Genomic DNA, 21,399 nt, shown 5'->3' with positions numbered 1-21,399 from the left:
GGGAGGTTCCTCAGGCTGGTGAAGTTAGCGCGAAAATACCTCTGCATCCCCTCAACTTCGGTCTCTTCGGAGCGAGTGTTTTCAGCGGCTGGGCTGACGGTCACTAGGCTGCGTTCGCGTCTCACCCCTGAGCATGTCAACATGCTCATCTTCCTGAACAAAAAACAGTAGGCTGGAATTACTTGAATTTGTTAAGAGTGGACTGTGGACAGTTATCTTTTATGTGAGTAACTGTTATTTATTTTATTTTATCTCTCTCAGCTGGAGGCCTATTGGAGTCATTCAAAGTTACATTTTGTGAAAAACTGTCAGCGCTAAGTAGGCCTAATGTTTTTATTTTATTTTTTAATTTGCATATTTTATACATAGCCTACATATAATTTATATTGTGGGGAATCGTTTCTCAAAGAGGCTCAATAGTGTTTAAGAGCGCAACAGCATTGGCTCTTTAATTTGTAAAAAGATTTGACTCGGCCGGGCTCGTGGCTGCCTTTTTTATGCATCGTGACGGAATGTGATATGCCAGTTTTTTACAATTAAACAGTTAAACTTTAACTACCTTGTTTAAAAGCATTGTGGTTGTACTATAAGTTAACTATAAGTTAACTCCTTTGATGAATAAAGATTTAATTGAGGAAAAACATGCTTTCTTTGGTATTTCTGCCATAGGCATTTTTTTTCATTAAAAGTAATTAACAATTAATCGATAATTGATCGTTAATTTTCGCGATGATCGATCAAGGAAATTTGATCATTTGCCTATCACTGATATAGTTGCCTACGTTCATGAATGAGCATTTTAGTGCCGCTTTTGAGACGGCTCTGGTGCTGAAAAGACAGCTCCATGATGTTGCTCTATCAGTCCTTAATAACAGATTAACAAACATATGTCACTAATATAGCTTCAGGAATGGCTCGTTTAGAGCATGCATAAGGTGATTGAGTAGCCTATTTACTCAGATGGAGTCAGGCTGTAGCAAATAATAAATGGTTACATTTAAGTTGGATCACTGTATAGCCTATATTTTTTTTTAATTATTTCATCCACATTGAATGTGTGATTTAAATGTGTAGCACATTAGAACATATATAGAATATTGATTTCACGTATTCTTATTCAGGATTGCGCCACCTGCTGGGGTTCAAAGCAAAAGATGACCGGGCGCATCTTAGAGAAAGCACAGGCCATATGACGGGTCCTGGCAAGACATACATGTACTCAAGTCCATCAACAACGCCCTCCAGCCTGTCAGTGCCTTCACTGATATTCTATCAGGTGAAGAATATGTTACAGTGTCCTCGCTTCTGCTGACGCTTCAACACCTCGAAAACAATGTATTGGAGTCACTGGAAGACACCGAATTGACAGCTGCACTGAAAACCGGAATTCTGACCAAGTTGAAGGCCAAATATGAAAATGATAACCTCAAAGAATTGATGCACATTTCCACTCTTCTAGATCCTCGCTACTGCAGCGATCACGATGAAGCTTTGGCTGAGACAAAAGGGAAAGTTGAAAAACAAATGATCAACCTTGGACGACAGGCACCTAGTCTGGCGGTGACCATCAGGGAAGAGGAGGAGGAAGTGGAGGAACTGGAGCCACAACCAACAAAGAAGCTCTCCGCTTATCTACAGGGGCCAGTCGTCGACGGAGAGGAAGATCCGTTAATTTGGTGGAGAGCCAATACCTCAAATTACCCCCTGATGACCAGAGTCGCACTGAAATATCTCTGCATTTGTGCCACAATCAAGCACACCATCAGAGCAGGTATTTAGTACGGCAGGCAATATCGTCACTCCCCAGCGCTCTCTGCTTAAACCCGACAAGATGGACATGCTGGTCTTCCTAGCAAAAAACAGCTAGAATGCACTGTACATAGACATGAGTGTTTTGTTACATTTTTGTAATTTTGTGCTTGCGTTTTGACTGTTCAGCTCAGGCCTACACACGTAATATTTTCATTTTTACGATGTTTTTAAAAAAATAATGTTTCAATCATGGGCGACATTACGGGGGGGCAAATGCCCCCCCAACTCACAAAGAATAATTAAAATAATATACCACATAACGTAATTTAAAAATATACAAATATTATTTGCTGTAATTACACCTACGAGCCGCTGGGGGCAATGTAACGATCTGAAGCGAACCATGTTATCTAGCTATGGTAGGCTAATTGAAAATGTCCAAACGCGGTAACGCGTTGTTAAGTTATTTTACAAAGAAAACAAAAATCAATCGGGTTGAAGGGAATGAAAATGAAGAATCGCGTCAGGACGATGATGTGTCTCTCACAGAGACAGGCAACATTTCAGAGCAACCTCTGCGAGAAGTGGACAATGCAGAGATGCAGGTTCAGCAGCGAGAAGCAGGCAATGCCGTGGTGTTACAACCTGCAGCTCCAGATCCTATTCTTGGTGTAGGAAACTGTTTGAATTTCGTGGAGAATGGCCCCTACCAACCTATTCTGTTATTCCCAGCAACAGGAGGGGGGAGATTTGGAAAGGAATGGTATGTTACCTACCTGTGGCTTGAGTACAGCCCCGCCCGCCGCTGATCGGGCATTCTGTTACTCATGCCGCACATTTAGCGTTGCTGGCCACAACAAAGAAGAAACGTTTCGAATGGTGGAACACATAGACGTCTGTTCTTATCATTTCTATTTCTGTCCGAAACATTGGCAACATTTTGCAACGTTCCAAATGTTGTTGTGAAAAGGGACATGTAGGACTACGCTTTTTAAAAGCGATCCTCGATATGCATTTTGCAGCAAAGATTGAAAAAAAAAAGTAAATGTGTTAAAGTTTTGTCACTTATTTAAAATAAAAATTTGACATTGAAACCGCATGTTTTGTTTATTGCACACTAGTTGTACTTTTACATTGATACAATTATGTGATTAAAAAAAATCTTTGCCCCCCCCAATTTTGGGACCCAAATGTCGCCCATGGTTTCAATGTTAAATATAAATATTTATTAAAAACAATTAGGCCTAGTGTGATTTATGTTAGAATGTGGCTTTTCATTTGTAATTTATTGTTGCCATTGCTACGATGTTTAGGTCTAGACTTTATTTTGACCGTTGTCACTGTGTTGAATAATAAAAGTTCCAGAACAAAAGTTTACGTGTTTGACACCCACTTCTTAAGGTCATCTTGATATTGACTTTTTTCTTTGTTATTATATCAATAATAAATTAACTTTTGGTTGGTAAGGCAGTGTTGTAGTACTCGAGTCCAGATTTTGATTTTCAGGACTTGTGACTCGACTTGGACTTGAGCACTGATGACTCGGACACGAACATTGACTGCATTCGGACTCGGAAGTTGGAGATGAGGACTCGGACTTGTTAACTGATAAAGAGTGTTTTTTTGTTTTTGTTTGGCTATTGTGTCACAAAGTAAATAAACTCCCTTTGAAATGGTGACAGTTGTGTCATTTTTGTTTAATGTAGACCTTTTTTTATTTGTAGGTCAGCTTTTTTACGATGCCAGAGTGGAGCACTGGAGACCATCTTGGAACTCGACTCAGACTCAACCTTGATTACTCGGACTCGGATTCAGGTAATGGGGATTTGACTCTGACTCGACCTCTTCTTTGGGGACTCTGACTTGGACTCGAACACTGGGGACTCGAGACTCGACTTGGACTTGAGGTTTAGTGACTTGACTACAACACTGTGGTAATGTAACGCAAGTGTTTTAGCGCAGTGCTGCCATCATGTGGTAACACGTGTTCACAGAACGCAAACGCTTTTTATGACCTTATTTATACATCTTATTATTAATACGGTATACCCCATACCACAGTATATTTTAAGGTCGGTATGACGGTGTGAAAATATGGATACCGCCCAAGCGTAATCTTGAGATTTAATTTTGACCCAGGTGTTGTCCACAAATCTGAACCAATGGCTAGGTTGTGTCCCTGCACAGGACATCAGAGCCCTCTTTCCACTTCCTCCATATACAAGCTGGCCACTACAGGTAAGACTGAGGAACCCATAGCACACCCATGCCTCTCTGCCTATAGTACATACGTGGACTGAAGACACAGTTTCAGGAGCAGACACACTTGGTCAGTGTTAAGGGTGGTCCTATTGCTAAGGGTGGGGTGTCACACCGGGAGCAGGAAGAGGGCCCAAGTGCAGACAGCGGAGAGAAAACTGGGCTACAACAAGGTTTTATTCAACAAGACTTATAGACAGCAGGGAAGGCTCACAACAGGATGTGGTGCATTCAGCGACCAAGAGTCTCTGTGAGTGTCTCTTCGAAACGATCTGACAGAGATCCGGGCAACCAGGGGTAATATATACATAAGGGAGCCAATCAGGGAGATTTGGCACAGGTGTGCAGGACAGGGGCAGGAACTGCACACCCAATCGGAGAAAGGGGAGGGAGATTGGGTGCAGGCACGCAGGAACCACACAGCCAATCGGTGAAAGGGGAACAGGTGAGTGAAGCTGGGCAATCAGGGTCACTCAGGCAAACGGGCGCAGGTGGACTGAGACACCAATCAGGGGAGGGTGCAGGTGGGCCCCGGTGACCCAGATCACACACCCATGACATGGGGTCGTAATTTCATACAGACTACATCCACTGCTTCATCAACAGGAACGCACATGAAGAGAGACTTAACATCATAAGAGACCATTGTTTCATCCCCCTCCATAATGACATTCCTCACCTTATCCACAAAATCCATAGTGTTCTGAATGTCATGTTCATTACTGCCTACCAAAGGGTTTGAAACTGTAGTTAACGGTCACACCCATATTTGCATATTAAACTGGTTGTTGGTTTCGGTCGTTATGCAACTGTATTGTTTATAAGGGTGGGGATACCTGGAGTCAGTTTAGACTGAAGAGGTAGGTCACTTAGATAAGTGATGAAACGTATCTGTCAACAAATGTATCCAAATAAACTGATTCAACCTTCTTTGATTTTCTTACCTGGATTATTGGGCATGCATAAAGACATGTGATAAGACAGAAAGCCATCTACACGCAGCAACTACTCATCAGAAGTCAAATTCCTTGATAAATTTCACAAGTCTCTGGTTATCAAATGGTTAGCTGCTGCATGTCTGATATACAGTGTCTACTATCAAGTGTGAAAAGTTTAATTTGAAGAAGACAACTACTCACAGAGAGGTCTCCTCTGACCCAACTGGTCCATTGATGGAGGGGAGCAGTCTTGATGATGTGGTATAAGGCAATTTTATTCTATTTTCCTTCACAGCATTTTCACCCTCAAAGTCTTTGTTCAGAGGCTCATTTAAGCTGTACGGGGAGAAGCTCTTTTGGCTGAACTCAGACAGTTTGGAGACCATGGTTGGGGTGAACCTGTGATAGGAGTCGGGAGTGTCTGCCCCCTCTCCTCTGTCCATCCAGCTGGACTCTGAGGAGGAACGCTCCATCTTTCTCTAATGGATAAGAATGCAAGGAAAAGATTGTAAAATGGACACCTCACCTTTGTAATTTGTTGTCTAAAATGTAGTAGAGCGTATCAGTACCTTTCCTCTCTTCAGCTGAGGTGCATCACCATTGTAGAACTTTCCTGACTTGAAATCAAATGTGGACAGGTCAGTCATACCCTCCAGCACTGAGGTTAGCTCTACTCTACTTCTCACCCGATCACCCTGTGGACTGCGGGCGAAAACAATTAGAAAAGCTGCAGTCTCTAGTCAAATAAACATGAATAAACACCATGCTGAAGCTTCAAATGTGTTCATAACTTATACACAAGCCCCTGAAATGAAGATGTTTGTCACAGGGGGCATATCAAACCAGTGTGCAGAAGGATGGTCTAATTAATACAAGTTATTTACCTTAAGTAATAAACATCTTTCTGGCCAATACTGGAACCTGAACGACGAATTACTTCTTTACGTTTCCAACCCTCACCGAGCACAGGCCAGTCAACCCATCCCTCATCATGAATTGCTCGCCTGCGGCGGTGAAAATTAAGCCTGAATGTATTGGAGAACAAGAAAATCATAAGATCCGAGAAATGCATTTCAATGGGAAATCCAATAGACTTTTAGTTTAAAGATGTTATAGAACAGCACACAAGAAAGGAAGGACATGAGTGTACAGCAATGCTATTGATTGTTCTGGAATTGAAGAAATGGTAGCAATGTCTTACACACGATGACACCCTTCATGCTTACTTAAGTGCATCTAGTTGTCACCATGAAACCTCTTATAATCAAAACATTACAAACACAACTAAAAGTAGCAGCACAATTTTCACTTGCTGTTCCACTTCATGGTGCACCGAATCACCTAAGGAGTGGAATTTCTTCTAGCTAATATTTATATTATTTATATATTAAGTTAAATAGGAAAATGAGTATGATGAAGTAATATTAATGGATAACCCAACCCTAAATATGATGGCAGTTCGGTAACATTTTTCAGTCTCTAAATAAGGCCAATCAAAATAAATAAGACAGATCCTCACAGAATGCAATACAAAAAAAGGCGTTTGGCATGGACATCTTAGTCTGACAGCATACAGTGTTTCTCTATTACTATATTCAAACTTGACCACCACAGAAGGGTTAAAAGAAAAAAGGAAATGATTCAACATACTGGTAGACCCGTTTAATGGTCCTGTCGCTGCTTGCAATACTCCCACTCTTTTCACTCTCTCCTGCTAAACTCTCCTCTTCAGCATCCCGTCCACTGTTGAGGTTTCGATCATTTCCTGGAAAATCCCAAACTGCGGCATCATCATCATCCTCGAGGGGCTCAAACCAGTCAACAGGATGCTCACCAGCAGCTGCCTTAGTCCTCTTGCCTACATCTATTTCCCTAGACACTGAAGTTACGGTTTCCTTGGCATTAGGACTGCTCGATGGTGCATCCAATGGTGCCAGGGCCACGGGTGCTACCTCATCAGAAATGTTTTTACTGTTCTTCACCTCTGTCCCTCCCTGTTTGATTTTCTCTTCCTTGTTTTCTCCTTCAGAGGTCAAGCTTTCAAGGGGTTTTTCATTCATCGTTCAGCCGGTGTGAGCCACAAGTGACACTAACTCTCTTCCTTATCGAAAGCTCACGTCTACGAGGGTACTCCCATTCCATTGAAAGTGAAGTCTATTTACGTCTAAGCCCCCGGGGTTGTGTAGGGAAGCTTGCGGGAGCGCAGGAACAACCAAGGTTCTAATGGCAGAACCTGTCAAGAGGAAAGGTTGTTTTGTTATAGGGAATGAAACATTAATCGGTTAAAAACAGGCAAGTTCAATCAGGTCCTCGATGAACACCAGTACTGCTGGCGTTGTATTCTGCCGGATAGCTGATTACAGTCCCCTGTTGTTTCAGGTTAAATTCCTCACTGATTGGAGGTGAACGTAATTGACGAACTATCTGACAGAATACAAAGCCATGAATACTAGCAGTACTACAGAACCAGATGGGAACCACTGGGCTATAAGATTATAGTGTTCTAACAGTAAACTAGCATTATATTAGCTACGCTAAATATTTAGCTATCCCGGACTGTTTTGACATAACCTCGTCAGATGTTATTACGGAAAAAACGAATATAATTGGGTGTAACAATCATGTTAATAAACAATAACAAAATTAGCTGCAGTTAAAAGACTAACAATAATCATCACGATGAACCGCGACTTGCTTTAACAGATAGGCAAAATGTGTCATTGCCTGCGTTAGCAAGGACTGGGATGTGGCTAATGTGCGCCAGTTAGCTAAATTATCTCATTTACCTACTCACTCTGCTCGGCGTTTGAACCACTAACAACGTGGACTACAACTAATTAATGCAAAGCTTACATTGCACACGGTTGCATTAATCTAAGGTCCCTCGTGAAAAAAAGCTACTTCGTGCCGAAATGCTCTTCGATGTTGTATTATATAGCGTTAGCTAACGTTAGCATAGCATAAGGATGATGCAGATATCGCGATATTCTTGCGATTGGTTGTAACAGTGCGTCTTGTGGTGGCAGTTGTATGAACGTAAAGACGGACGCTTTGTAGTTGGACAAACAGAAAGCTTTAGAAATAAAATCAAATTGCTAAAGCCCCATGCAACTCTGCTCTAAGTGTGTTTCTTGATAAGGTAATGTTAACATAGTTAACCTTACAGGAAGGTACAGACAAGATTGTCGAAATGCCGCCATTATGAACGACGCGTGCCACAAAACGCTGGGATCATGTCAGTATACGTACTATCTGTAGTAGTATCTGTAGTAGAGTGATCAGGTGTCCACACGCTAATTTCCGAAATGCAGGGCGGCAGGGGAAGGCTTATTAATATTCATAAATGAGTTGCTGCCTGATTGGCCGGTGAGTGGCAGGTGGCAGGGGAACCCTGCATTTCGGAAATTCGCTGTCCGCACAGCATTTTTTCCCCCCTTGTCCCACATATTCAGACGATGTCCCGCATTTTGATTGGCTCTAGTTTTCGAAAGTCAAACCACTGCAGGACAGACGCTTTTCTAGCTTTTATCCAATGACTGTGAAGAAAGCAGGGAAGGCTGTCATCACAGGGCTGTGTTTGATGTCAATCAAACTGGGCACACGTGGGTCAAATGCAGGTTAAGTCTTTTCTGCCACAGGTGCTACATCCAACGGGGGAAATTGCGAGTCACCGCAAAATCACTGCAGATTTAGGCGGAATATGATGGAAAGTAACACCAAGAAAAGGAAATGCAGCTACAACAAAAGACTGGGAAACAACGTATGACTGGTTGAAGCCGGTGCAAGGCGAGTCCCAGAGAGTTTTTTGCGAAATTTGCCAGTTATTTTTCTAGTTTCATACGGAGGGGAATACGACGTGAAGCGACACGGGACATGTGGGTCTCACAAGAAACGTGTGCCTCAATGAGAGATGTGCGGATCTATGGACTCATTCCTACCGAAACCCAAAGATGATTGCTAGACAGATAAGGTAACAGCAGCTAAAATAACTAGCGTTTACCGCACTGTGCAGCACTCCCACTCATACAGGTCAGCAGACTGGTAGTAAACTAGCGCAGATAATTTTTCCAGACTCAGACATTACAACAACAAAAAAAAATTCATGGGGTCGTACAAAAGCAGTGTCCATAGTTACAAATGTGCTTGCACCTGCCTCTGTGGATACTTGTTTGAGAGAATTAAAAACACCAGTGGTTCAACTCCAAAAGTGACAAAACTCACACACGCCATTTTTTCCAGTGATCACGGCACTACAAAACTTTTTCCCACCGTCTGTTAGGTATTCGACACCAGAGTTGGGTTTGAAAAGCAAGATCCTTGACTTTTATGAGGATAGCGATGAGTAATCTGCTAACACAAACCACCAGATTACGAACAAATTAAAAGAAAATGACCTGCGACTGGACATGAAAAATATACAGTTGTGTTCAAAATAATAGCAGTCCAACATCAGTAAGCAGATCAGTCACTGTTTTTGGTAGAAATTATATTTCTACATGGCAAATAACTTACTAGTAGGTGTAGTAGAGTAATAGAAAACCAACAGACCCAACAGTCATGACATGCATGCTGCTGATTCTGTGTAATTGAATCATTAATTGAAAGGGGCGTGTTCAAAATAACAGCAGTGTGGAGTTCAATCAGGGAGGTCATTCAGCTGTGAAAAAACAGGTGTCAAACGGGTGGCTCTTATTTAAGGACAAAGGCAGCAGATGTTGTACATGCTGGTTCTAGTACATTTCTCTCTGAAAATCTGAGTAAAGTGGGCCGTTCCAGACACTGTTCAGAAGAACAGCGTACTTTGATTAAAAAGTTGATTGGAGAGGGGAAAACGTATAAAGAAGTGCAGAAAATGATAGGCTGCTCAGCTAAAATGATCTCGAAGGCTTTAAAATGGCAACCAAAACCTGAAAGACATGGACGAAAACGGAAAACTACCACACGACTGGATCGAAGAATAGCCAAAATGGCAAAGACTCAGCCAATGATCAGCTCCAGGGAGATTAAAGAGGGTCTAAAGTTACCTGTGAGCACTGTAACAATTAGAAGACACCTATGTGAAGCCAAGCTTTCGGGAAAAAAGAAGCCCCTGCAAAGTCCCATTGTTGAAAAAACATGTGCTGAAGAGCTTACAGTTTGCCAAAGAACACAAAATTACAGGCCTAAAGAGAAATGGCGCAACATTTTGTGGACTGATGAAAGCAAGATTGTTCTTTTTGGGTCTAGGGGCCGCAGACAGTTTGTTAGACGACCCCCAAACACTGAATTCAAGCCACAGTACACTGTGAAGACAGTGAAGCATGGTGGCGCAAGCATCATGATATGAGGATGTTTCTCATACTATGGTGTCGGGCCTATTTATCGCATAACAGGGATCATGGATCAGTTTAAATACATCAAAATACTTGAAGAAGTCATGTTGCCTTATGCCGAAGAGGAAATGCCCTTGAAATGGGTGTTTCAACAAGACAATGACCCCCCAAACACACCAGTAAGCAAGCAGCATCTTTGTTCCAGACCAACAAGATTAATGTTATGGAGTGGCCAGCACAATCTCCGGACCTTAATCCATTAGAAAACCTGTGGGGTGACATCAACAATGCTGTTTCTGAGGCAAAACCAAGAAATGCAGAGGAATTGTGGAATGTAGTCCAATCGTCCTGGGCTGGAACACCTGTTCACAGGTGCCAGAAGTTGGTCGACTCCATGCAACACAGATGTGAAGCAGTTCTCAAAAACAGTAGTTATACAACTAAATATTAGGTCAGTGATTCACAGGAAAGCTACATCTTCAAGCATTTTTCAGTTTATACAGTAAATGTTTGAGTTTGTAAAGAAAAAGGCAGACCCTGCTATTTTTTTGAACAGCCTAATATTCCTTTTTCTTCACTTTCTGTAAAGGAATAACACATTTGATAATCTTTTTGTTCATGTTTTGATTTGTAATAGAATGTGCAGTGTTCCCAATGCATTTGCATGTATGGAAATAAAAGCTATTATAAGGATTTTGAGCTTTACTCACTTTTTTACTCATACTGCTATTATTTTGAACACTACTGTACTTAAGTCCTTCACATGCCAACGGCTTAACCTGTAACCTGCATAGTCTATTGTGTGCTACTGAATCAACCAGAGGGCAAAGAATAGAGATTGATGCTTTACGAGCTAAGGGGCAGGATAGAAATGTTTATTTTTTCCTTTAGATAGACAAAATTTTAGACAACCTTTCAGTGTCCCACACAAACATGCTCTTTGTCCCACATTTGGTTTGTTGGGATCTGGTCAACCTATCAATCTGTTATATGAAATGTGTCAACGAAAGGCGAAGGACTTTCAGAAATTTTACTCCGTGTGTGTGTGTGTGTGTGTGTGTGTATGTATGTATATATATATATATATATATATATATATATATATATATATATTCTCCCCAATTGTGTGCTGCTACTACTACTACTACTTTCGAATGTTCCCGTTAGGGGTTGCCACAGCAGATCATCTGTTTCCCTCTCTTCCTGTCCTCTGCATCTTCTTCTGTCACACCAGTCACCTGTCTGTTCTCTCACCACATCCATAAACCTCCTCTTTGGCCTTCCTCTTTTCCTCTTCCCTGGCAACTCCATATTCAGCATCTTTCTCCCAATATACCCAGCATCTCTCCTCCACACATGTCCAAGCCATCTAAATCTTGCCTCTCTTGCTTTGTCTCCAAAACGTCCAACCTTAGCTGTCCCTCTAATATACTCATTCCTAATCTTGTCCAGTCGCTTGTAATCTTGTTCCTAATCCTGTTCTTCATCACTCCCAATGAAAATCTTAACATCTTCAACTCTGCCAGCTCTGCCTCCTGTCTTTTCGTCAGTGCCACTGTCTCCAAACCATATAACATAGCTGGTCTCACAACCATTTTGTAAACCTTCCCTTTAACTCTTGCTGGTACCCTTCTATCGCAAATCACTCCTGAGATTCTTCTCCACCCACTCCACCCTACCTGCACTCTCTTCTTCCCCTCTCTCCTGCACTCCCTGTTACTTCGTACAGTTGACCCCAAGTATTTAAAATCATACGCCTTTGTCACCTCCACTCCTTGCATCCTGACCATTCCACTGTCCTCCCTCTCATTCACGCATAGGTATTCCGTCTTGCTTCTACTGACTTTCATTCCTCTTCTCTCAAGTGCATACCTCCACCTCTCCAGGCTCTCCTACACCTGCAACCTACTCTCGCTACAGATCACAATGTCATCCGCAAACATCATAGTCCATGGAGACTCCTGCCTGATCTCGTCCGTCAACCTGTCCATCACCATTGCAAACAAGAAAGGGCTCAGAGCCGATCCTTGATGTAATCCCACCTCCACCTTGAACCCATCTGTCTTTCCAACCGCACACCTCACCACTGTCACACTTCCCTCACACTGCACCACTCCTATATACTTCTCTGCAACTCCCGACTTCTTCATATAATACCACACCTCCTCTCTCGGCACCTGTCATATGCTTTCTCTAAATCCACAAAGACGAAATGTAACTCCTTCTGGCCTTCTCTATACTTCTCAATCAACATTCTCAAAGCAAACATCGCATCTGTGGTGCTCTTTCGTGGCATGAAACCAGACTGCTGCTCGTTATCATCACCTCTCTTAACCTAACTTCTATTACTCTTTCCCATATCCTCATGCTTTGGCTGATCAACTTTATACCTCTGTAGTTGCTAGTTTTGTACATCGCCCTTACTCTTGAAAATCGGTACCAATATACTTCTTCTCCACTCCGCAGGCATGCTCTCACTTTCCAAGATTGAGTTAAACAATCTAGTTAAAAACGCCACTGCCATCTCTCCTATGCATCTCCATGCCTCCATGGGTATGTCATCCGGACCAACTGCCTTTCCACTCTTCATAGTTGCCCTCACTTCCTCCTTGCTAATCCACCGCACTTCCTGATTGACTATCCCCACATCATCCATCCTTCTCTCTCGCTCTCTCTCATTTTCTCCCCAATTGTACTTGGCCAATTACCCTACTCTTCCGAACTGTCCCGATCGCTGCTCCACCCCCCTCTGCCGATCCGGGGGTGGGGGGGGCAGACTACCGCATGTCTCTTCCGATACACGGGGAGTTGCCAGCCGCTTCTTTTCACCTGACAGTGAGGAGTTTCACCAGGTGGACGTAGCGCATGGGATGTTCACAATATTCCCCCCAGTCCCCCCCCGAACAGGCCCCCCAGCCAACCAGAGGGGACGCTAGTGCGGAGACCAGGACACAGCCACATCCGGTTTCCCACCCGCAGACACGGACAATTGTGTCTGTAGGGACCCCCAACCAAGCCGAAGGTAACACAGGTATTCGAACCGGTGATCCCCGTATTGATAGGAAACGGAATAGACCGCCACACCACCCAGACGCCCGTCCCCGCTATATTTAATGTCAAAAATAAAAATATGTGCAATTATTAATAATAATAATCAAATTTATATAGCGCTTTTCTAACATTAAGTCACTTTACAATAAAGGGGGTGAAACACGACAACAGATAAACATAACACACATGCAGGGGTGGATGGGAAGGGAGGGGGCTACGAGAGCCAAACACGACACCAGCAGTACTCTCCGACTTAATCAGATACAACTTCGCAAGAATTACTACTTTTAAAATTGACAAGTCAATAATCTCAAAATCCCAATACAAATAAGGCTGTTCTCCATATACTGAGTATACTTGTGAATTGTTGGGACATTAATTATACTCCCTCTCTCTTTCTCTCTCTTTGTATGTATGTGTGTGTGTGTGTGTTTGTGTGTGTGTATATATATATATATATATATATACACTACCGTTCAAAAGTTTGGGATCACCCAAACAATTTTGTGTTTTCCATGAAAAGTCACACTTATTCACCACCATATGTTGTGAAATGAATAGAAAATAGAGTCAAGACATTGACAAGGTTAGAAATAATGATTTGTATTTGAAATAAGATTTTTTTTACATCAAACTTTGCTTTCGTCAAAGAATCCTCCATTTGCAGCAATTACAGCATTGCAGACCTTTGGCATTCTAGCTGTTAATTTGTTGAGGTAATCTGGAGAAATTGCACCCCACGCTTCCAGAAGCAGCTCCCACAAGTTGGATTGGTTGGATGGGCACTTCTTTGAGCAGATTGAGTTTCTGGAGCATCACATTTGTGGGGTCAATTAAACGCTCAAAATGGCCAGAAAAAGAGAACTTTCATCTGAAACTCGACAGTCTATTCTTGTTCTTAGAAATGAAGGCTATTCCATGCGAGAAATTGCTAAGAAATTGAAGATTTCCTCCACCGGTGTGTACTACTCCCTTCAGAGGACAGCACAAACAGGCTCTAACAGGTACTATTTAATGAAGATGCCAGTTGGGGACCTGTGAGGCGTCTGTTTCTCAAACTAGAGACTCTAATGTACTTATCTTCTTGCTCAGTTGTGCAACGCGGCCTCCCACTTCTTTTTCTACTCTGGTTAGAGCCTGTTTGTGCTGTCCTCTGAAGGGAGTAGTACACACCGGTGTAGGAAATCTTCAATTTCTTAGCAATTTCTCGCATGGAATAGCCTTCATTTCTAAGAACAAGAATAGACTGTCGAGTTTCAGATGAAAGTTCTCTTTTTCTGGCCATTTTGAGCGTTTAATTGACCCCACAAATGTGATGCTCCAGAAACTCAATCTGCTCAAAGAAGTGCCCATCCAACCAATCCAACTTGTGGGAGCTGCTTCTGGAAGCGTGGGGTGCAATTTCTCCAGATTACCTCAACAAATTAACAGCTAGAATGCCAAAGGTCTGCAATGCTGTAATTGCTGCAAATGGAAGATTCTTTGACGAAAGCAAAGTTTGATGTAAAAAAAATCTTATTTCAAATACAAATCATTATTTCTAACCTTGTCAATGTCTTGACTCTATTTTCTATTCATTTCACAACATATGGTGGTGAATAAGTGTGACTTTTCATGGAAAACACGAAATTGTTTGGGTGATCCCAAACTTTTGAACGGTAGTGTATATATATATATATATATATAAAGTTAATATTATATACCCTGGGTAAGGATAAGTGGTTTGGATAATGGATGGAATATCTTAATATTCCACTTCTCTTTTACTTTTATCAACACAATTGATGGTTTCCGGAAGAAAAAAACACGCTATATATATATCCAATATCCAATATCCATTCCATCCATTAACCTAACCGCTTATCCTGCTCTCAGGGTTGCTGGGATGCTGGAGCCTATCCCAGCAGTCACTGGCCGGCAGGCAGGGAGACACCCTGGACAGGCCGCCAGGGCATCACAGGGCTCTAATATATATAGTAGTAGTATTCTATATATATTAATTATAACACATTTTTGTTAATTTTGCAGTTGGTATTTTGTGCAATATAATTCAAACTATATCTGATGTTATATGTTGATATAAAATCTGGTGCCATTGAAAGCATCCTGGCAGGGTACCTCGCCGCCTGGTATGGGAACCGTACCTCTCAAGACCAAAACGCCATGCAGTGGTACGGTTCCAGAGCATGCCACCAGATCCACACTCACCCCCCTACAGGACTTACACACCAGGCGGTGCAAGAACCAGGGCTAAAAGGATTATCATGGATCCCCATCACTCCAATAACGGACTGTTTCAGCTGCTGCGGTCAGGCAGATGTCTCCACAGCCACAAGGCCAACAACACTGAGACTCAGGAGTTTCTTCCCCTAGGCCATAAGGACACTTAACACAACACAACCCTATTTGTAATACTGCTGCCATTTTTACCACTTTACCTCAGACACTTTACTCAGTCTACTTGCCCACTTGTACTTGTAATGTATATAGCAAATGCACATTATAGATGTGGTTATTTGGAAATACCTTCTGTATTCACCCCAGATATTCCATTTCTCTTGTTGCAGTTTTGGAGTTTGACAAAATTCATTTCACTGCTTATTGTACTTGTACATGAAGTATGTGGCAAATAAACCTTTGAATCTTGAATCTAAAGCAATGTGCTCCGTTATGTTTATCAAAATAGTGATACCTTTATAACTACGGCTTAACTATGAAAACTACAGTAATCAACTGGTCCAATCAATGCGGAAGAGCTTAAAAAAAAAGAGGAAGGGGCGTGAAGGCATGAATGCGTTGGCCCTGTGATGGACTGATGGCCTGTTCAGGGTGTCTCCCCGCCTGCTGCTCAACGACTGCTGGGATAGGCTCCAGCATTCCGCAACCCGAATTCTGATGAGCGGCTTGGATAATGGATGGAAGGGGCATCCAGGTGGCATGGAGGTCTATTCCATTGCCTACTAAAACAGGGATCACTGGTTTGAATCCCCTTGTTACCTCCGGCTTTGTCGGCGTCCCTACAGACATAATTGGCCATGCCTGCAGGTGGGAAGCTGGATGTGGGTATGCGTCCTGGTCGCTGCACTAGTGCCTCCTCTGGTCGATCGGGGCACCTGTTCATGGGGGAGGGGGAACTAGGGGGAATATCTTGATCCTCCCACACGCTACGTCCCCCCAGGGAAACTCCTCACTGTCAGGTGAAAAGCAGCAGCTGGCGACTCCATATGTATCGGAGGGGGCATGTGGTAGTCTGCAGCCCTCCCCGGATCGGCAGACAGGGTGGAGCAGCGACTGGGACAGCTCGGGAAGAGTAGGGTAATTGGTCAAGTACAATTGAGGAGAAAAAGCCGCCCCCCCCCCCCCAAAAAAAAGGGCAAACAATTTCTCACAAGGATCTGGGACAAAGTCATAGTGTAAAGTCAAGTCAATTTTATTTGTATAGCCCATTATAAATTTGCCTCAGGGGGCTTTACAACAACACAACATCTTGTACTTAGACCCTCACATCAGATAAGAAACAACTCCCTAAAAAAATCCTGTAAAATATTCAATTGGGGTAATCATGAGAAGGTCATTAGCAATCATTCAGCAATACTTTGTCTACCACACACAAGATTCGAACATATCAATTTCCTCATTATTATTAAAAAAAATACAGTACAGAATCCAGTTAACCAAGTTTTTTTTTTATTAAAACAGAGAAATCTGAATAATATAGTCTTCATCTCATAGAAAAATCAATGCAAATTTCTAACTTTATTATAAATATACACAGTGGGGGAAAAAATAGGTGCAGACTACCTATCCTTGTTGCTACGCAGATCTGTTGTTATGGGGTCATGCTGAATGGTTTGGTGCAGCATTAGAGCGAGCAGACCAGCCCTGTTGGTCATAGCAGTTCGAACATTTCGCTCTTGCTCGAAGAGCTCATCCAGCTTGTACCACTATGGGGGAAAAAAGGCAGGTGGTTAACACCGATGGCTACGTTTCATCGCTGTGTTTTTAGTAAATGCGTGTGCGTGCGCGTGTGCCGGTCTGCGGCTGATCTCGCAAACTACTGGACCTATCGGCCTAAATTGTGCACTGTTATGACTATGACGAAGAACCTCTTATGGTTGCAGTGATTCAAAACCCTCGAAAAAACATTTGTTCTCGCTATTGCCGCTCCCTCGACCAATGCTACTCTATATCACGGCTAGATCTAAGTCAACCATGTGCATGCGCAACTCATATCTATGGTTGACTCGGATCGGGCAGCAACATGATCAAAAGTCAAGATTAAAAGAAGATTAAAAGAATTTTCATAATCCAAAAAATGCAAAATTTATAAAGGAACAACTTCGTCTAGGTTGCAGTCAAAACAGGAAGTTTGCATATTCTTGTCACTGCCCAATCTGAGACAACCATAGATATGAGTTGCATATATGTGACCGTAAATGGTTTACCCAGCTTTCTTAATATTGTGAAAATACAGACAGGGTTAGGGTCAGACCAAAATGGTTGCATAACAAATGGTTTCTTTTTGGAAAATGCAAGTTTAAATTAGTAGCATTTGTGTGAGGGTCCGCCTCGGGGGTTGGGCATCCACATACTGACAGGCAAAACATTTTTATTAGGTAGACTTTTTAGCTTGAGCACCGCATATTAAAAACTTTTTTTCTCCCATATTTCCTGTTCAACTGACTTGGGCCTGCGCAAAAGTCTTATAATGGCAGGAAAATTGCTTTTTTTCTGTGCGTGTATGTGTGTGCTCTAATCTCACATACTACTGGGCCTATCAGCCTAATAATTTTTGTGCACAGGTATGACTGTACGATCAAGGACCTCTCGGGGTTGCAGCAACTCAAACGCTTTGAAAAACCTGTTTTAAATATAAAAAGTTATATTTAATTTTTTATATTTACGCAATACCCATTTTAAATATAAAAATTTATATTTAATTTTTTATATTTATGAGATATATAGGCGCTGTCTGCATATCTGTTTTAGATGCGCAGACAGCGCCGCCATATTTTCCCTTCTCCCTGTGGGCAAAAAAAGGGGTGGTTTGTTGCCACGTCCGAGCACCGGAGAAGGGGAGATATGCCTGGTGAGAATCTACACTCTTGAGTCCACTCTTCTAGTTGTATTAAATCAATCACATTTAGTTAATACACTCAAATCCAGAAATGGTAAAACAAATAGTAATAATGTTTAAGTGAAACCCTACAGGAAAGAAAATAACCACCATCTTCTCTCCTGAGTAAAGCCAAACATATGGTGGTTTCAACTCACCACTCTGACTCGCTCCAAATCCACCTCGGCTCTCCTAAGCTTCTCCCAGTTATAGTGCTTGTTGCACTTCCGTTTCGAGACCCTGCAGTAGTCACCTGTCACCTCAAATACATTCCGAACCAAAGGACATCCACACACCTCATCAGCAGAAACCTAGCCAGAGGATGAGAAAGGAGAACAATTAAAAGTAATCAACCAACTAAAGAGGGACCTTTCACTGCAGAAGACAGACCGCAGCATTAAGTTTTGACAGTCATTGTAAATATGCAAAATCAATGTGAATTTGTCAGCCATTCTACACACAGCAGCAGCAACGCAAGAATCAAGTGATTTCAATGTCTTCCCACACCAATTTGTGCAAGGACTGATTTTATCATGGCAAAGTCTACTTGGAGTCAACCTAAATTATTCTCCAAAAATGTATCTCAGGAACAATCTCATGTGAGTTATGGATGTGCTATAATCATATTGCCTGCAACGTTCCTTTCTCCAACTATTATTTCTCCACTAAAGTCAACTCTTCTCATCACACAGAGGATATGTGAATAATTGTACGTATGAGATAACTTTTCATGGTTTGATGGTGCTCATTTGATCAAGAGAATGTGGTGGCGATTCAAGTTTTGAGTACTAGACTAGAGTAGTAAGAGCAGGAAAGCAAGTTAGAATTTGGTACAAATGCCCTGTAGCAAATTGTTCTGGCTAAAGATTATGTAATTTGTGTAGAGAAAATAGCAAGGGACTTTTCTGTTTCCAAGTCTACACTACCGTTCAAAAGTTTGGGATCACATTGAAATGTCCATATTTTTGAAGGAAAAGCACTGTACTTTTCAATGAAGATAACTTTAAACTAGTCTTAACTTTAAAGAAATACACTCTATACATTGCTAATGTGGTAAATGACTATTCTAGCTGCAAATGTCTGGTTTTTGGTGCAATATCTACATAGGTGTATAGAGGCCCATTTCAAGCAACTATCACTCCAGTGTTCTAATGGTACAATGTGTTTGCTCATTGGCTCAGAAGGCTAATTGATGATTAGAAAACCCTTGTGCAATCATGTTCACACATCTGAAAACAGTTTAGCTCGTTACAGAAGCTACAAAACTGACCTTCCTTTGAGCAGATTGAGTTTCTGGAGCATCCCATTTGTGGGGTCAATTAAACGCTCAAAATGGCCAGAAAAAGAGAACTTTCATCTGAAACTCGACAGTCTATTCTTGTTCTTAGAAATGAAGGCTATTCCATGCGAGAAATTGCTAAGAAATTGAAGATTTCCTACACCGGTGTGTACTAATCCCTTCAGAGGACAGCACAAACAGGCTCTAACCAGAGTAGAAAAAGAAGTGGGAGGCCGCGTTGCACAACTGAGCAAGAAGATAAGTACATTAGAGTCTCTAGTTTGAGAAACAGACGCCTCACAGGTCCCCAACTGGCATCTTCATTAAATAGTACCCGCAAAACACCAGTGTCCACATCTACAGTGAAGAGGCGGCTGCGGGATTCTGGGCTTCAGGGCAGAGTGGCAAAGAAAAAGCCATATCTGAGACTGACCAATAAAAGAAAAAGATTAAGATGGGCAAAAGAACCCAGACATTGGACAGAGGAAGACTGGAAAAAAGTGTTGTGGACGGATGAATCCAAGTTTGAGGTGTTTGGATCACAAAGAAGAACGTTTGTGAGACGCAGAACAAATGAAAAGATGCTGGAAGAATGCCTGACGCCATCTGTTAAGCATGGTGGAGGTAATGTGATGGTCTGGGGTTGCTTTGGTGCTGGTAAGGTGGGAGATTTGTACAGGGTAAAAGGGATTCTGAATAAGGAAGGCTATCACTCCATTTTGCAATGCCATGCCATACCCAGTGGACAGCGCTTGATTGGAGCCAATTTCATCCTACAACAGAACAATGACCCTAAACACACCTCCAAATTGTGCAAGAACTATTTAGAGCAGAAGCAGGCAGCTGGTATTCTATCGGTAATGGAGTGGCCAGCGCAGTCACCAGATCTGAACCCCATTGAGCTGTTGTGGGAGCAGCTTGACCGTATGGTACGCAAGAAGTGCCCATCCAACCAATCCAACTTGTGGGAGCTGCTTCTGGAAGCGTGGGGTGCAATTTCTCCAGATTACCTCAACAAATTAACAGCTAGAATGCCAAAGGTCTGCAATGCTGTAATTGCTGCAAATGGAGGATTCTTTGACGAAAGCAAAGTTTGATGTAAAAAAAATCTTATTTCAAATACAAATCATTATTTCTAACCTTGTCAATTTCTTGACTCTATTTTCTATTCATTTCACAACATATGGTGGTGAAAAAGTGTGACTTTTCATGGAAAACACAAAATTGTTTGGGTGATCCCAAACTTTTGAACGGTAGTGTAAATATTTCAGACAAGTCATGGAAGGAGCAGTCCGATAGAGTAACAGTGTTGAGCACTCTTACCAGATGGTTTCAGAACCCATCAATGGTGACGATAAGCATGCTCAACTAATGAGGAGCGGAATATCAATATAGATGTATGAAAAAAAATATTTTAATACATAGCGTACAAGCTTGTTTCATGTGTCATGTACTCAGCTGCTAATGTGATTCAACAAAGAAAACAGTGTTTGTTGGATCACATTAGCAGCTGATGAGTGCGCGACACACGAAACAAGCTTGTACTGCTATGTATTAAAAAAAAATCCTATATATATATCTATCTATATACACTACTACTACTATTATTACTACTACCACTACTTCTTTCGGCTGCTCCTGTTAGGGGTTGCCAAAGTAGATCATCCGTTTCCATTTCTTCCTGTCCTCTGC

At 42.0% G+C, this 21,399-nt stretch overlaps 2 protein-coding genes across 3 annotated transcripts in view; both read right to left on the bottom strand.

Annotated features, from left to right (window-relative positions):
- Positions 1-5,146: 5,146 nt before the first annotated feature.
- LOC130131666 (uncharacterized) lies at positions 5,147-7,117 on the bottom strand. The gene is made up of 4 exons (XM_056301446.1): positions 6,600-7,117; positions 5,834-5,974; positions 5,519-5,651; positions 5,147-5,428 (listed from the first exon to the last, which is right to left on the bottom strand). Exons 1-4 carry the CDS (start codon positions 7,007-7,009, stop codon positions 5,147-5,149), a joined length of 966 nt encoding a protein of 321 aa, XP_056157421.1. The 5' UTR covers positions 7,010-7,117.
- A 9,619-nt stretch (positions 7,118-16,736) lies between these two features.
- cxxc1b (CXXC finger protein 1b) overlaps positions 16,737-21,399 on the bottom strand; it is a 30,237-nt gene continuing 25,574 nt past the window's right edge. Inside the window, exons 13-14 of one of the 2 annotated variants that reach the window (XM_056273088.1) lie at positions 18,587-18,739; positions 16,737-17,256 (exon numbers count right to left, since the gene is read on the bottom strand). In XM_056273088.1, coding sequence (XP_056129063.1) covers positions 17,110-17,256; positions 18,587-18,739 — 300 coding nt within the window. In that variant the 3' untranslated portion in view covers positions 16,737-17,109. Of the gene's footprint in view, positions 17,257-18,586; positions 18,740-21,399 lie in introns of those variants that run through there. The other variant, XR_008809772.1, reaches the window with a different exon arrangement.

The sequence above is a fragment of the Lampris incognitus genome, chromosome 2, assembly GCF_029633865.1.
Source record: "Lampris incognitus isolate fLamInc1 chromosome 2, fLamInc1.hap2, whole genome shotgun sequence".
NCBI classification, from domain to species: Eukaryota; Metazoa; Chordata; class Actinopteri; order Lampriformes; family Lampridae; genus Lampris; species Lampris incognitus.
This window is presented reverse-complemented; position numbering and strand designations above follow the sequence as displayed.

What these genes read in the sequence shown, in the direction of transcription:
- LOC130131666 (XM_056301446.1), bottom strand. Translation starts at nt 7,009, where the DNA reads ATGAATGAAAAACCCCTTGAAAGCTTGACCTCTGAAGGAGAAAACAAG. An exon ending in AAAGATGTTTATTACTTAAG is followed by an intron (nt 5,652 to 5,833) that starts GTAAATAACTTG and finishes TTTCGCCCGCAG; the next exon opens with TCCACAGGGTGATCGGGTGA. An exon ending in CTCAGCTGAAGAGAGGAAAG is followed by an intron (nt 5,429 to 5,518) that starts GTACTGATACGC and finishes CTTATCCATTAG; the next exon opens with AGAAAGATGGAGCGTTCCTC.